Genomic DNA, 17,599 nt, shown 5'->3' with positions numbered 1-17,599 from the left:
GGTCCAGGCCCAAAACGTCAGCTTTCCTGCTCCTCTGATGCTGCTTGGCCTGCTGTGTTCATCCAGCTCTACACCTTGTTATCTCATTCTCCAGCATCTGCAGTTCCTACTATCTCAAACTTGTAAATAGTCAGCAGGTTTTAGTCAGGTAAACTATCTATTGCTGGATTCCTAACCTAACTTGATGTTGGAGCTGCAGGATTTGTCACTTCTGATCAACACTAACTCCCCAGGGTGCTGAAATTTGGGATTCAGGAGTTGGAATATCCAAGTGATTTGTTTCTTTTTTTTTTGTGTAGAATGTGTGATCATTGCCCAATACTTGTGACTATAATTTGCCACTGTCAGCATATGCCTGGATGTTTTCTAAGTCTTGGCTTTTTTGCTCTCTCTAAATGAGATGGGGCTATTAATTAACACCTTCAGCTAGACCATATTATCTCAAATTTTTGAGGTCTTAACTAAGGTTTGATCAAATCTTACAGTTTCACCTATTTTAAACTTTTACTGAATGCTGCTTGCACAAGGGATCTGATCAAGATCATCAAAAATCGCAATCTTTCAGATGTTCAAGAAATTACTGCTAGCTTTGGCAAAGTTAGTTAAACAAAGCTGCATGTATTAGAAATAAAAGCTAATGCTCAAGCTGCTAACATTGTAAGCAGTTTAATCAGCTGGACTTGTATTTCCTCAGGTGAATTAATTCACAATATAATGCATAAATTTAGAGGCCAATAAAGTAGGATCAACTCCCACTTAGTCTGATTTACAGTTAAAATGCAGTTTGAGTAACTTCTCAACTTTCCCCTCTTTGTGCCGGTCAGCACCACTTTCCCCATTCTACTTAGAAGCAGTATAGCTCTGATTTCCTATAGCACCAATGTGTGTGGTGACTTGTACCTAGTGTTGGGGAAACCAATTTGATAGTGACAAATCTGGCAACTTCAAAAAATCTTATCACTGATTTTAAAAGCAATTGGTACCAGATACATGGCACTGCTGCAATAACTTATAATAAATGTTTAAATTTCCACTTTGCATGTAATAAGACAATTGCAACTAGAGTACAAACATCTCTGGTCTCTCAATTGTTTGTCACTTCAACTAATTACTGAGTTTGCAGTATCTATTTTCATCAACCTAGTGCACTAAAGGAGCTAGATATAAAACATTCCAAGTCACTTCAAGACCACTACCAACAAACTGACAAATCTGAAATGTTACAGCAGACAGCTAAATATTTCCAACAAATTCCAGATTAAAGGAAGTAAAGTGTTCAATTGCTAAAGGTGGTAAAACTTGCTTTATTTGTTCTAAAGACCAGAGTTGAAATGTAGACATAAGCAAAAAATAAATACAGGGTTGTCCTGTTTCTTTACCTAGTGAGTAATCCAATTTTAACCTCTGAAAATAAAGCTCTATTAAACTTCCTGATAAAGGAACTTGATAGCATTTAAGTTTGCCACTTTCAGCTTATAAAGACACTAACATGTCTCTACTGACTGTATTCAACAATTCAAAGAGCATTCCCAAATTTCATTCTGAATGAGGCCTTACTCAGTTAATTGAAGATTCAATCTCTTTTTGCCTGATTCCAGCATGGTATTTGACCAGAGAGATTTTGAATTTTAAAATGCTAATCTGGTTAGATAAGTCTGCCTGGATTGCATTGGTGAGCATGGTAATTAATAAAAATCAACCAAACACTCTGCCAGTTACTGGGTAAGAAAATCCCAGGTGTGCTTGTAACTGCTGTGGGGGTTGTCCTGCAGTATTGCAGCTAGAGCTTTCCTTGGCAAGCTGCTCCAGCCAAGCCAGCACAAATGACAGGCCACCTTAGATTTGTTGAATAGTCTGTGGTCAGGATAACTGGTGACAAATGAAGTTCTTGAAATAAAGCATGGTGCTGCACATTTATCAGACAATAAATGTATTGCAGGCTGTGTGGTTTGCTATCTGAGAATGATCCACTAATCTCTGCATGTTCTGTGCTTTGTGTGCTTTCTGCTCTAGTCTTCTATTGTAAAGTTGTGAAGATGAGCCTTGGCAAATAAGCTTGTGTTCCTGTTTTGAGTGGCTCATTTGGTATCCAGAAGTGGAGTTTGGCTGAATGGACAGTATTTATGTACTGTCACTTAGATGTTTGTAATGGTTCTATGTAGGATTTGTTAGCATGCTATGTTTTGGGCTGGTGATTCTGCTGTTGTACATTCTGACAGCTGAATTATTCAAAATTGCAGCTGGCAGGGAGAACCTTCATGTTGCAGAAAATGCTTAATGTGCACTTTTTTGGATGTGGTCTTGTTTTTCCCTTGGCCACTCTCTGCCCCTGTCCCATGCCCACCAGTCCCCAAGCCAAGGGGGACCTAACTATGCCAGGAGTCTGCAGCTGTGCTAATTGTTGCTCCAAAGCAGCAACTCTTCCTGAGGTCAAGAACAGTTGCTTAAGCAAATCTGCTTATTGCAGTCCTGTTGCAACACAATGGCCTGGTTCAAAGTGAATCACTTTTTTTATTGCAGAGCTGCATACCATTGCAGCAATACTTCCTCTGAGTGAGTAGATTCAACTGAGGGAGTTGTGCAGTCTTAAGAAAAAAGTAATTTTGATAATCATAATGCAGGAGACTTTGAGTTGAGATTGGCTGGTGTCTTGCAATTTTAGACCAGATTTTCAAGCTGGATCTGCAGGCAGGTTAAAAGTCCCCAGCCTTCTAATTTCTGTATTTGCATCAGAATTATCTTTTTTCTTTACCTAGTCACTGCTTTGTAACTGACATCATTGCTAATCAAATCAATGAGATTATTGGTACAAATTGAGACTTGTAAACCTTTATCTTCCCCCTTAAATCATCTATGATCTATAGTAAAGGAGCACTGCATCTATGTAGCAGATCTTCAGTTGTGCTCACTGGCTAGTGAGGATAAAGATCTACAATTTAGACTGTTTGCATTTTAGAAGTGGGTTTGGACTGAACTTGGCAACAACTTTTTTGACTGGTGATCACAATGAAACTGGACTCTTACTTGTATTATAAATTGCATATGCAATTTTGAAAATTTGTCAAGTTGCTAACCTAAAAATTACCTTAACCATGGCCAAGGAGTAATATGCTTGGTTGATGTATGTTTTTAACTACATGTAAAGATGTTCATCCTTTTTAAACCTCCAAGGATATCAACTACAGACATTTAGCATTTTAAATTTGATTCTGTGGCACACTTTAGAACTTGTGGTCAAACACCTACAATAGTCTAATGTTAACTCTCTTTATTGTACTAGCTGGCAAAACCCTACAGATATTTAACATTGAAATGAAGAGCAAAGTGAAAGCTCATAACATGGTTGAAGAAGTCACATTCTGGAAATGGATTTCTTTAAACACTGTTGCCCTAGTAACTGAGACTGCAGTATTCCATTGGAGCATGGAAGGTGACTCTCAGCCACAGAAGATGTTTGATAGACATGCAAGCTTGGCAGGCTGTCAGATCATTAACTACAGGACAGACCTCCAACAGAAGTGGCTGCTTCTAATTGGAATTTCTGCACAGGTAGGTAACTTTCACTGGCTGTATACAGCCAACTTTTTTGATCTTGCTATAAGTTGAAATAAATCTTTTCAAAAGAACCCTGAAGTAGTGGCTAAGCTGATGGATATCTGATTAAAACAGTCTTCAAATCCACTTTGACATGAATGCAAAAATCTAGGCTGTCACTTCAGCACAGTTGTAGGTGCCACTTTTTTTTTTGGAGGGATGGTATTAGGCTGTCTATTTAGTCATGGCCTTGTGACCCACAGTATTTTGAAGAGCAGTGGTGTAATAGGCAATACTTGTCACTTCAGCTGCATCATTAAAACATGTTATCTTGTTTTTGTCATGGATTCTGAATCTGTTGGATTAGTGGTGACCTGAAATATCCATGACTACACTCTGCCTCTTTAACAACTACTTTTGGACTGGACTAAATGGCAAGGGATGCTGCTTTAAACTAAGGACACTATTTGTCAGTTTTGAAAATCCATTTACTGGTAACAGATTTTGTGACCTTATCGAAGTAGTGAAGGAGCACTTTAGACAATAGCAGTGTCTTTGTTCAGGGCAGTTAGGCCCAGAGACAGCTATTTTTGGTTTTTCGGTCAGACCAGTTCTTGGCTCAAGATTACTTGATCTGGTTCCTGGCATCTAGCTTGCTCCTTGTATGGGCAAGTAAGTGAATTATTCTAGCTAGCTACTATCTTCCTTGCCTTTCTTTAATTATTCCTTGCTGCAAATCCTCTGGGGATTATTTTCCCCCTTTTATCATTTAGAGGCACTGAGGGTGAATCCTGAACCAGAATGACTGTCTTTTTTTTCCTGCTGCTGAAAGAACTCTTCAGATGCAGCCTGGTGTCAGAACATTGCTCCTGACTCTTCTTTTCCCCACCCACTGTCTTGTCTGTCTATTTGCTGGTGTATAGCAATTTTAAAAGTGCCATGTAGTGCTAAATCAGCAATTCATAGTTTCTTTTGCCATTGGTTTTGTTTTACCCAATAAAACATTGGGTCAAGAACTTTGCACACCAGAATTAGGCAGTTGGGTACAATCGGGCAACTTAGTTTAATCTCACTTCCATATTTGTCAACTGAGTACTGAGGAGTCAATGTACTGTATGAAAACTTGTGGAATAAAGTAGATGAGGAATATTTCACCTGGTGACTAGCTTTTCTTTCTAGCCTTGAATCTTAAATGTCTGGAGTCCTTTTTAAGATTGCTTTTCAGCATCTAAGTTTCAGAACTTAGAAGCAAAATGAGTACTTATCCAAGTGCTACCAGGATCACTTTGCTAAAGTCCCATAGCTTGCTCAGTGCGATTTGGTTCTGCACTAATAATCCCTTAAGGAATTAAACTTTAGTTTGATAATTCTTTGCTAACTTATGTGCCAGTTGTAGGCATATGTAGTGTAGTGCTGTCCCCTTCAGACCACTAGATCACTACCTGCTGGCACTGTTTACGACTGAACTGCCTGTCTTTCAAATTTTTGCCTCCTATAGCAAAACAGGGTAGTTGGTGCAATGCAACTGTACTCTGTGGATAGGAAGGTATCCCAGCCGATCGAGGGACATGCTGCAGCTTTTGCTGACTTCAAACTGGAAGAGAATCCTGCACCGTCAACTCTCTTTTGCTTTGCAGTTCGCAGTCAAGCAGGAGGGAAGGTAAGTTACCAAAACAGTTATGAAACACTCTTGCTTAATGGTCCCTCCTTGGTGTATTTTAATCTATTTAGCACCATTCTGCAAATGTTAAAACTTGACAGCTCCTGTTGACTTTCATGAATTGTACTGAATGCTTCAAGGTACTATAAAGACCATTGCAATCTGCTAACAGCAAACTGTATCATGTGTAAGTACCATGCAGTGTGCATCACAATCCAGATAATCACCTAAAAATTGGTAACTGACAGATTCATATGGCTGTCTGCTTTTGTGGCTTGTGTATCCTGGCCTCTTGAAACTGACTTGTAAAACTCTCTTGCAGTTACATATAATAGAAGTAGGTCAGCCAGCTGCTGGAAACCAGCCTTTCACAAAGAGAGCAGTGGATGTGTTTTTCCCTCCTGAGGCCCAAACTGACTTTCCAGTAGCAATGCAAGTAAGTACTAGCTTCATTCTAAACATTGTTTGCAATCAACCACTGCCATTTTGTGCTACTTGGAGCAAAGTGCAATTGCCTTGTAATGAACATTCTATTGAACTCCTCAAAATTGAATGAATATATGGTCTCGGTTTGTCATGGTCACAAACAATTTGCTGCAATATTTGTAGCTGCCTTTCATGAAAGATGAAGCTGATTTTTTTTGACTGACTACTTGCTGATACCAACAAAGTGCAAGCTGAGCCTGCTTAGCAATTGCTATTGTCTCCTGAGGGAATATTTAGTTGGAAACAAAACAACCTTGATTCACTCAAGTCCTCTTGGCCCTGTTAACACATGTACTGGTGTCTTGCTACTAAAAAATGTGTATTTATCTTTAAACTGCAAGATTTTTAACTTAAAGGTAGGATTATCTTTGAATCTGGCCTCTGCATTATTTTGAGGTTTGGCACCTCTGGTTGTTTTATAACCAGACAAAGCACCCATTCACCCATGTTTTGTCTTGTCAAATTTTAAAAATAATTGGCTTTTTAGTTGACTTGAGTCACCCAGATGGTGCAGTTAAAGAGCCACACAAGTGTGAATTTTGAGAACAATCATCTGCTACTAGGCAGTTTCAGCATTTAGACTATAGAGCTTTGAATCAAGTGGATTAATTGGCTGTAGCAAGTACACGAACCAGAAGCCTCTGGAAAACTTGAGCCTGCAATAAGTTTACCACTCGAGTACTAACAGCTGTTTTGATTTAATGGATCTCACTACCAGTTTAATATCTCAACTCTCCTATGTCTGTCCGCTTGGGCTTCCTCCAGGTGCTCCTGATTTTTGTTGCACAATACAAAGATGTGCATGTTACATGGATTAGCCACAGCAGGTGCAGGGTTACAGGGATAACGTAGGCAAGTTCTGGGTTGGATGTGCTTTGGAGAGTCACTGGACTCTGGACCAAATGGCCTGCTTCCACACTCTAGGGGTTCTGATTCCATGCCTCCAAATGTGATCCAGTGTTGATTTGTACCTCATTCCTCATCCTTCTATTGGCATCTGAGATGCCAGTGGAGTGTGCTGAAATGTGATGGAGTTTTTTGTTTTGTGTATAACTAATGTTTTCTTTGATTTTCCAGATTGGAACAAAACATGGGGTTATATATCTTATTACCAAATACGGCTACATCCACTTGTATGACTTGGAGTCTGGTGCTTGTATCTACATGAACCGTATTAGTGCTGAGACCATTTTTGTGACTGCTCCCCATGAACCTACATCTGGCATCATTGGAGTCAATAAAAAAGGACAAGTATGTCACTTAAGGCTGCTACTAACTTCTCTACATCAGTGGTAATAAGCAAACTGAAGTGCTTTGTGCACTGCTTGCTATACAAGCAGTAAGAGCAAGTGCTGGTAGTTATGGCTCTGAATCTTGAATGCACATGTAGCAATAGGCTGAAGTCAAGCACACTAAAGGTTTTTCGCAAAAGTGACTTGTGTAGTATGGCCATAATTAAGTGAGAATGTGCTTTCTTTAGCACATGATATCTTTAACCATAGGATCTCTTGTGTGCACAAATTTAACCTTTATTCCAGGGATGTAACTAACAAATTATAGACCCCTTTTATTATGATTTCACTGTCCTGTATACTCAAGCTATTGTAATTTCTTGGCTGTGACTTGACAATTGGATGCAGATTACATTCTGTTAACCTAATGACATTTTTTCTAGTTGTATTGTAAATTTGCGCTTGTGTAGAAGTCTTGGTATATTGAATATTCCTTAATTGGACTTTCTTACTTCCAGGTATTATCGGTCTGTGTGGAAGAAGAAAATATTGTTAACTATGCTACTAATGTGCTCCAAAACCCAGACCTGGCTCTCCGTTTGGCTGTAAGAAGCAACCTTGCTGGTGCTGAGGAACTTTTTGCACGCAAGTTCAACACTTTATTTGCACAAGGAAATTATGCTGAAGCTGCTAAAGTAGCTGCATCAGCACCAAAGGTGTGTTCATTCTCATTTCTGCCAAAATACTGACTACTTGCAAAATAGAGGCTTTCATAACATTATAAAGAACAGGTTCAAGCCTCTACTTTTTTCTGAATGTCAAGAGCTTAAGGTGCCTATAGTTCCTTTCCTGCTTTCGCCATAATGCCTTGACCAACCAGTTTACTTGCCAGCTTTCTTGTGGTATAAATGTTTGATATTTGGCATTCTTGCTTTGTCTGGAATACAAAGTTTTGGTAACATTTTTCTCATTCCAACTATTATTGAAGTGCTATATTGCAAGGAGTTGACACTGTTCTTCTGATCCACCTCCTTTCTTACTAAAACATCTGTTCACAACTATGATGGTGTTTCACTTTCCCATCAACTCTTACCAGCCTAACAAGCTGCTCTTCCTGTCATACTTCTGAGGTTTTTTGAAAACACAAATGTATCCAATCCCTTCATGGCCTGCCTTGCTTATTCCTAACTGCGACACTTAACAGCTTTACTGCCTCATGTTTGTGTGAACCTCCTAAGCTCATTGTGCTCCTGTGCTGCAGGCATTGGATTTCCTCAGTTGTATTTTTTTACCACACGACTAGGTTGTAACCAGTTCCACTGCTGGGTCCTTGTGGTGCATAGACTACTGTTTTCACTTAAGTGAAATAACATACACTGGAACGTTGAATATACTTGTGCCTTACAGGCATTTGAAACTTGGGTACGCTGCATAACTGCAGTGTCTTTTTAAATTGCTACATGTGACCATTAAAGCCTTTTGTCTTGCAATTACTGTCTCTCTTTTTTTTTTAGGGTATTCTGCGGACTCCAGACACAATTAGAAAATTCCAGACTGTCCCAGCCCAGCCAGGGCAAGCTTCACCACTTCTGCAGTATTTTGGGATACTCCTCGATCAGGGTCAGCTGAACAAGTATGAATCACTGGAACTCTGCCGTCCTGTTTTGCAACAAGGCCGCAAGCAATTGCTGGAGAAATGGCTAAAGGAAGACAAGGTACCAACATCTTAAATTCCTCCTGAGCATGGGCACTGACTTATTTAAGGCTAGAATAAAAACTGCATAAAAATGCAGCCTCGGGTGCTTGTGTTGGAGTATCTGTTTCATGAATCTGCAGTTGACATGTTCTTTAATGTTTGCTTTTTAACATAGTTGGAGTGTTCTGAGGAGTTGGGAGACTTGGTGAAGACAGCTGATCCCACACTAGCTTTAAGTGTCTATCTCCGAGCCAATGTGCCAACTAAAGTTATACAATGTTTTGCAGAAACTGGGCAATTCCAGAAAATTGTTCTGTATGCCAAAAAGGTAATTTGTCTTAAATTTTTCTATTGTCTTGGACATGATGCCTGTTAAATGGCTTGGGTTGAACAAAAATGCTTAAAGCTCTTCCACAGTATTCAAAGCACTAAAAAAGCTACTTTGTACATGAACTATTTGTGCAAACCTTCTTCATACTTGCTGACTTCTTGAGCAAAGTTGGCCAGAGTCGTGGTGACAAATTGTCTGCATGCACTGAATTGGTTCTCACTTCCCAAATGTTTACCCCCAAGTACAACTTATCTGTCAATGTTTTGACAGGTTGGTTACACTCCAGACTGGGTCTTCCTGCTGAGAAATGTTATGCGCGTGAGCCCTGACCAAGGACTTCAGTTTGCACAGATGCTTGTCCAGGATGAAGAACCCCTAGCTAACATCAATCAGGTCAGTTTGAACATTTCTAAGCCTTTTTTCTTTGCACCTGAAGTTTTAAAGGAAGATTCTGTTGGCATGCTTCACCTGGTTTTAGCTGAACAAAGTGTTTAATGAGTCCAAACTTGGATTGTTAGTCACATGCTGTCATGGGTTGAAATTAGTTTCTAGGCATGTCTATTAGATTTAATGAAGTGTGGATGTGGAAAATTGTATCTTTCCTGGTCTAATATGGCCTAAAATACCCAAGCTCCCTTCACTCGACAAGCAGCAGTTTCTTGATACACTTGTGCTACTTTGCCAGTTGCTCCAAATCAGCATAACTTCAGGGAAGGTACTCTTTAAAGTACAATATAGTATTTTGCACTCCAGTGGGGGCTCCTGCTATAGCTTCAGTGCAAGCAGCTGAAGAAAGTGAGCAATTAAATTTCCACATAACATGGAAGTACAAGTATTATAGTGTAATGAATGCTCATGATGGCAGAATTGTGGATTCTCTAGTTGTTAATCAGACAGTAAAACAGGATAACACCTAGACTGGTTTTGGCTTTTTAAGTGAGTTGTGTATTAAGTATTTGGCTCGGTAGGGGGGTGCATCTCTTTACCTCCTGTCCCCTTTTCTTAAGTGGTTTTAAATTTTATATCGGCTATTTTTCATGACTTTTGAATATTGCATGCAGATATTCAAAAGCAATCCTGAAACTGCCTAAAGGTGCATAAACTCAAACTCAATGTGTGGAGCTTCACAGAAGAACTTAATTGTTTTTATTGCCATTCTTTGTCCATGTCCCTCCAATTGAAATTGACTAAACCTGGCAAACAACAATCTTTCTTGCCACGATACCATCAGCTGACTTGGACCAGAAGTCCAATTCAATTTTAATCCATATGGATAAACACCTTGAGCTGTGCAAGTTCCTGATGGTTGATGTTGTTTTTCCCCTTGCTTACAGATTGTGGATGTATTTATGGAAAATAACCTGATCCAGCAGTGTACGTCTTTCCTATTGGATGCTTTGAAGAATAACAGGCCTTCTGAGGGTCACTTACAAACTCGACTCCTTGAAATGAATCTGATCCATGCACCACAGGTGGGACATGTACTTTTCTAACTATGTAAACTTGGGTGGTTTGGTTCTTAAACATATAGCCTTCACTTTGTCAAGTAAAGTAGTAACATCAGTTTTTATTTCCAAAGATCAATCTTAAATGCCTCGTCTACTGATATTTGAATACTCCCTTTTAAACAGTCCCTTGCTTAATATTGACCAGTGTTCCAACTCTTCACTCCTAGCAAGTTATTTACCAATATGGTAAATCTAATCCAGTCTTCAAACTCCTAGTGTCTGGAGTAGCCTTATCAGGATTGTTTACACTACAAAATTAAATATTGATTTTACTCCAGGTTGTAAATGTTAAGTAATTGTATTGAAATACAGTGGACATAGCCTTGTTCTTGGGACAAGTGTAGTGGGCCTTTGGAATGAGCAAGGCTCTCTGAAATTTAGTCAGCTGTACAGCATGGAAACAGACCTTTTTTGGTCCAACTCATCCATGCTGACCAGATATCCTTAATTAATCTAGTCCCACTTGCATTTGGCCTGCTCAACTTTTCCTATTCCAGATGCCTTTTAAATTAGAATTGTACCAACCTCCACTTCCAGCAGCTCATTCTGTACATGTGCTACCCTCAAGCTGCCCTCGGGTCCATTTTAAATCTTCCCCTCTTGCATTAAAGCTAGGTCCTCAAGTTTTGGACTCCACTATGCTGGGGGAAAAGACCTTGGCTATTCACCCTATTATGTCTGTCATGATTTTGTGAACTTCTAGATGGTCATCCCTTTGCCTTTAAACGCTAGGGGAAAATAGCCCCAACCTATTCAGCCTCCTATAGCTCAAACCCTCTGACCCTGGCAATATCCTTAATCTCTTCTGAACCCTTTCAAGTTTCACAACACCTCCCCTATAGCAGGGAGACCAGAGCTGGACATGGTATTCTAAGTGGCCTAACCAAAGCCCTGTACAGCTGCAACATGACTTCCCAACTCCTATACTGAATGCATTGACCACTAAAAGCAAGCATTCCAAATGCTGTCCTCACTATCCTGTCTACCTGGGACTCCACTTTCAAGGAACTGTGCACCTGCACTCCAAGGTCTTTGTCCAGCAACAATCTCTACAGGACCTTGCCATTAAGTGTCCAAGTCCTGCACTGATGTTTGTGCAAAATGCAGCACCTCGCTTACCTAACTTTAAACTCCATCTGCCACTCCTCAGCCCATCTGATCAAGATCCTACTCTGTATTTGCAGTAACCCCCTTGGCTGTCCATGACACCACCTAATTTTGGTGTCATCTGCAGACTGACCATATGTCCTGTGTTCACATCCACATCATTTTATCTAAATGACAAGGTGGTGGACCTAGCACCAATTCTTGTGGCACACCACTGGTCACAGGCCTCCAGCCTGAAATGCAACCCTCCACCCTCTCAGCTTCAAGCCAGTTCTATAATCAAGTGGCAAGTTCTCTGTTCAATGTGATCTAATCTTGCTAACCAGTCTGTCATGAGGAACCTTGTCAAACACCTTGCTGTAATATGTATGGTTCATGCCAATGACTCTGCTCTCAATCCTCATTTGTTACTACTTGGGAAAAACTCAAGTTTAGACTGTTTCCCACACAACTGAAATCACCTTTATTGTATTTCAAGCATAGTCTGTTGTGATTCCAAATTGCTTCAAACAATATTATTGTGCAGTAAATTTAAGGTGATGCGTCATTCTCTGGGATTAGGTTTTCCATTTAAAGCTTAATGTTACAGTATTAACTTGATCAAATCACTGCCAGATGGATTTGCTGATTTTTTTTTTTATTCTGGAGCTCTGACTTGCCTAAGCTGCTTGAAATTTAAAGTTACTTGGAACATTCTACAAACCAGAGAGTATCCACTTAAAATATGACTGATCAGGAGCTGATGAAGGCATAACTCAACCACAATATATTTAGACCATTCCATGTAATGTCCTTACTAGTTAAACATTAGCTTGCATGTTGGCTAACAGCCAAAGACACTTGAAAGATGCTGAATTGACAGCAAATTTCTATAGATCTGCTTCTTTATCTTGTGTGATATGATAAGTCTTAGAATATGACCTCCAGACTGCTACATTCTAATCTAGCCAATTGTTGTAGATATTGAGGTTCATGGGAGTTATCTGCATACCTACCATGCTTACTAATAGGACCATTTATTTTCTTAGGTTGCTGATGCAATCCTTGGAAACCAGATGTTCACTCACTATGATCGAGCCCATATTGCCCAGCTGTGTGAAAAGGCTGGTTTGTTGCAGAGGGCTTTGGAGCACTATACAGATCTATATGATATTAAACGTGCTGTTGTACACACTCACCTTTTGAACCCTGAGGTATGAGCTTAGGGTACACTGAATTGTAATCTGAGTTGAAATGTGTGTAATGAATTCCATGTAAAATGCAGCTTTATGGCTAAGTTTTTTTTTAAAAACACCAGAGCACAAATGTCTTAATGTTTTACCCTTCCTATAAAGGAAAAGTAATTTTGGGATAGCTGCTTAGTGGGTGGCTCCAATAAAGGCAGAACTGTTGAAACAAGTAATTCTCAGGCTTGCATGCCTTTGTAAACATCAGGCAGGATGGCTAAGCCATACTGGCAATTTTTCCTTTTGAATTGGTGGTCTCAATGGCTTCCTGTAGGAATGATTGTCCACCTGCTGAACTAAAGGCTTGCCCCCTGTGAAGGGTCAGCAAGGTCACATGCAATTAGCATGTTAAATCCTGGAAAAGGAGCTTGGCCTTGGACATAAGTAACTTTTTTTTTTGCTTTCAAACTTGTCTGCCAGTTGCTTCAGTTTTCAACTTTGATTACATCAAAGTATGGTCACTGGCACCTGAAGAGCAGTTTTGTGATGCTCTGATTGGAGACCTTTTCATGGTTAAATTTTGATTTCAGGATAGCATTAAGACTTCAGTTGTCTGGGTCAGCCAAAGTGACATCCCTGCTTAGATATAATGACCCTTCCTGTAACAGTTCTCCCCCACAAACATGTCTGGACAGTGAATATAATAGACAATCTAGAATTCCAACATCTTCAAATTGTGCTTTCAAGGCTGCAAACCTAAGTGAGTGCAACACTTAATCCTGCTGTATCTGTTCTCCAGAATTGTGGAATGTGGTTTTTAGGCAAGTTTTGATTTGTAGCTGTGCAAAATTCCAGGTCAGTATTCTATGGCACTTCTCTCAGAATACTGCCTGAGACCTTTGTAATACTCAGTACATAACTACTTATTTGGTCACAATGATTTCATTCTTCTGGATTTTGTTGTGAATGTGTTCACTTCAAAATACAAAAATAGTGAGCTGTTTATAGTAATTGTTTGTTTTGCTTCTAGACTGAACCTGAAAACTAAGGGATTAAATGTCTGTCTTTTTTTCCCACCTCTAGTGGCTTGTGAACTACTTTGGTGCACTGTCCGTAGAAGATTCCCTCGAGTGCTTGCGCGCCATGCTGTCAGCTAACATCCGTCAGAATCTGCAGCTTTGTGTGCAAGTAGCATCCAAGTACCATGAACAACTTGGCACACAGTCATTGGTGGAACTTTTTGAATCCTTTAAGAGTTATGAGGGTAAGCTGTTCTACAGCACAAGTGACTTGCAGTACCTGGATCCTTGTCTGCTCATGGTTAACTCATTGACTTGAACTAAACTTCTCTTTCATCATCACAGTATTGCTGCTTTAACTTTACAGGACAAAATCTAGTGCAGATTAATGTCCACATTCAACACTGCTTTCATCAAAATTTGAAACTGCAGATCCCATCTTTACAACTACATTCTGAAACTTGATCTTTTTTAAAATAAAAAAAATCTACACTTCCCTTTTAACCCCTTCAGTGAGTGCATTCATCCTTCTTTCTACCTGTACTATAGTCCAATAGTGACTTTTACTATATTTAGCTTTTGTGGATCCCTGAAGCTGTCCTGTTGATATCACTATTTTTCAAGGTGCTCACACAAAGACCTCTAATTTAATATCCACTACTAAAACCAGTATTGACCCCTTCCCCTAATTGCAGGAGACTTTATCAGAAGGTTTTTGGTCAAGTTTTTATTGCCTGCATTGCTGAACAAGTGCAAATATAAAAATGTTCATAACTTACTGGCTTCCACTTTTCTGCCAAGCACTCAATCATTGCAATCACAAAAATCCAATTATTTAAAACAGCAGAAACTAAACTGCATTCAAAGATAGTGAAGGTTTCTAATATGCTTGAGGCAAATGTGGGAAGTTCTAATTTAGAATCAATCATGCAAGGAGCAACTTCCAGTTTACCACTAGGTAAACCAATATGATTAGTCTGAGATTCTTCAGGACATTTGGTAGCCCACGTGGCTTAGGAAGGTGGTAAACAGACCTTTGACTCTTCACACCCCTTCTACAGTAGAGCTTTAAGTAGACAGGTTTTACTTTCTGAATGATTTTGGCATTTTTTAAGATGTTTAAACTCTTACGATAATTCCAATTTGTATAGCAGATTACTTTGCTTTGTCTTGCAGCAATTTAAGTGCTAATGAAGTGGTTTCAGCAATCAAATGCCAATAAGTGATGCTACAAATATAGATGAACACTAACATTCTATTTGTAAAATATTTGCTTGGAGCTAATTGAGTTTTGATCTGCACCTTGTTCTTTCCTTCAATTAGGATTATTTTATTTCCTTGGATCCATTGTGAACTTCAGTCAGGAGCCAGATGTTCACTTCAAGTATATTCAGGCAGCATGTAAAACTGGGCAAATTAAAGAAGTTGAGCGTATATGCAGGGAGAGCAACTGCTACGATTCAGAACGTGTGAAGAATTTCCTGAAGGTACTTTTAAAATTTTTATACTCATGGTCTAGTTTCACTGCAGTCTTGAAGTGTCCTTCTGATAAGCACTGGCTAGCCAGATTGTTAGGCACTCCTTCTTCTTCAGTCTTGCTGTTTTTTTTTTTTTTTTTTTTTTTGGTCTCCACCCGCCCCTTGTGTATCTCCCCCCCTCCCCTTTTCTCCCCCCCCCCCCCCCCCCAGCCCATATCCCATTTTCTGCATGCAAATGGTTTTCCTAGCTGCCATCTCCTGAGGAAGGGTCATACCTTAGTGTTAACTTTGCTGTGTTGCCGGAGGCAGTATTCTTCAGTGGCCCTGCATAACCTGTTGTAGCGTAGGTCCTGTGTCACTTAGTATTCCCCATCAAATGTAAGCAATCTGGTTTAAAATGGTATTTCTGTTCAAAGTTTGCAATATACCTCATCTACCACTTGTCTATAAACTTTAAAATTGACTGACTGTTTCCTCTTTGCAAAAGTGAAACATAAATGGGAATACAGACAGCCACTCAAGCTGTTTGAGGTTGGCAAGAAAAGTTTCCCAAATCATTCTCTATTCGTCTAAATCTTTTGAAATTTATGGAATATATTCCATTGAGCATCCATTGATCCAAGATGGGGAATTTGCAAGATCTGAGTGAAGATTTCTCCAGCTCAACATCAAAAGCCTCTCCTGTTGAGTGTCTGCCAGTCATGTATGTGTTTTGGAGGGTTATGGGTCCAAGCTATTACAGCTTCACCTGAGAACCAAATAGCTTCCAGATGGTCTGAAGCAGTAAAAGATGGTATAAATGCAAGTCTTAATTGTCTTAACAGCAAAGTGCTGTCATTGGAAACTGCAGCAATTCTGATGGGTCACTAAGCTGAAACACTGGCCTTGCCAAACCACTTTCTGCTGTCTTGCTGGCAAAGTACCTTGCCCTGGCATCCAGTTGTCCTATTAACTATTACATAGGTAACTTTTTTCTTTTGTTCAGCAAGATACTTGTAAAGTGCATTTAATGCTACCTGAGCAATTTGGTAGCTAAGTTGAATGTCAATTCTCTCCTGCAACGTGCTGATTTTTCACAGGTAGCTGATCAATTCCTGCCTAACATGCTGAAAGTGCTTCATTGTTCACCTGTACTTGAAGAATTAACTTTGAACTTTGAGCAGATAGTACTAATTCAACTGTGTGCTGATCTGATCATTGGCTATGCAGATGAAGGTGGAGAGATGATCCTCCTGTTGTGGTCTCCTTGATGCCTAGACAAGCTCCCAGTTAACTTGGATGGAGGAAAATTCACTTGATTCTGTTATTTTAAAACAGAATACATCTTCAGAAGTAGATGTTTTAGTTTTTTGTTCAGTTCATGTCTTGGTAATTAAAGTTCCCTATAACATTGCAGGTGTTAAATTGAGCTGCCGTTTTTAGCAGAATGAAGGCTATTTTCCAAAGTGGATACTTCTAAACTGGAGAAGTTCAGAAGAGATTTGCCAGGATGTTGCCGGGAATGAGGGTTAATCTATTTTTTAAAAAATACACTGGGACTTTCTTCCCTGGAGTGTAGAAGGTTGAGGGGTAACCTCTTTTATAGTGACTTATTAAACCATGAGGGGTACAGATAGTGAAGGGTCTTTTCCTTAGGGTGGGGGTGTTCAAAACTAGGGGGCATATTTTTAAGGTGAGGAGAGGATGTCCTTTTTAGTCTGTGGAATGAACTGACAGTGGTGGTGCATATACAGTTACTTATCCAAACATCTTTGAGATTGTATGTGAATAAGAGGTCTGTAGGGATATGGGCTAAGCATAGGCAGGTGGGACTGTTTTTAGTTTGGAAACAGTGTGGGATAGTTGGATGGAGGGTCTGCTTCCATGTTGTGATGCTATGGTACTTAATGTTAAAGTCTCTAAATGTAACTACCTCTTGGTGTAGAGGTAATTTTATGGGCTGTTAATCCAGAATCTTCAAAGGTTATGTAATTGTCACCATCAGAACCCATTAACTGCATTTTTTTGTTTAAACTTGCCATCCTTGCACTGTCTGCCTACGTGACTCCCAGAGCCACTGCGATATGTAGCTCTAACTGGTGTCATGACCCAGGAAGCCACTTGATGCAAGGGTAGTTTGAAAAAGGAAATGGATATCCATTTTCTGTGAAAGAAATGAAGCTGCTTTTGTAGTGATTATGGTAAATTCTGCTTGCTTTGCTGTATCGTCACCTAGTCCTTTGTTTAGATGACCTTGCTAGATGCAGTAAAATTGCTGCTGTAAATTCAAATTGTGTTTGTAGTTTGCTTTCAATTCAATGAGATTGTAGCACTTCAATATGTAGAGTCCCAGCAGTAGTGTTATGACCACTTGAGTCAAAGCTTCTATACTAAGCTGGTGAC

The 17,599-nt window shown here is 39.6% G+C and overlaps 1 protein-coding gene across 3 annotated transcripts in view; it reads left to right on the top strand.

Moving 5' to 3' along the window:
- Positions 1 to 17,599, top strand: part of cltcl1 (clathrin, heavy chain-like 1) — a 55,327-nt gene that overhangs the window by 13,695 nt on the left and 24,033 nt on the right. For all 3 annotated transcript variants that reach the window (XM_048611184.1, XM_048611183.1, XM_048611182.1), the window contains exons 3-14: positions 3,281 to 3,549; positions 5,033 to 5,194; positions 5,517 to 5,630; positions 6,758 to 6,931; positions 7,431 to 7,628; positions 8,427 to 8,627; positions 8,784 to 8,936; positions 9,210 to 9,332; positions 10,274 to 10,411; positions 12,583 to 12,747; positions 13,804 to 13,984; positions 15,063 to 15,226. In XM_048611184.1, coding sequence (XP_048467141.1) covers positions 3,281 to 3,549; positions 5,033 to 5,194; positions 5,517 to 5,630; positions 6,758 to 6,931; positions 7,431 to 7,628; positions 8,427 to 8,627; positions 8,784 to 8,936; positions 9,210 to 9,332; positions 10,274 to 10,411; positions 12,583 to 12,747; positions 13,804 to 13,984; positions 15,063 to 15,226 — 2,042 coding nt within the window. The remainder of the gene's footprint in view (positions 1 to 3,280; positions 3,550 to 5,032; positions 5,195 to 5,516; positions 5,631 to 6,757; positions 6,932 to 7,430; positions 7,629 to 8,426; positions 8,628 to 8,783; positions 8,937 to 9,209; positions 9,333 to 10,273; positions 10,412 to 12,582; positions 12,748 to 13,803; positions 13,985 to 15,062; positions 15,227 to 17,599) is intronic.

Source organism: Rhincodon typus, chromosome 24 (assembly GCF_021869965.1).
Source record: "Rhincodon typus isolate 14 chromosome 24, sRhiTyp1.1, whole genome shotgun sequence".
Classification (NCBI taxonomy): Eukaryota; Metazoa; Chordata; class Chondrichthyes; order Orectolobiformes; family Rhincodontidae; genus Rhincodon; species Rhincodon typus.
This window is presented reverse-complemented; position numbering and strand designations above follow the sequence as displayed.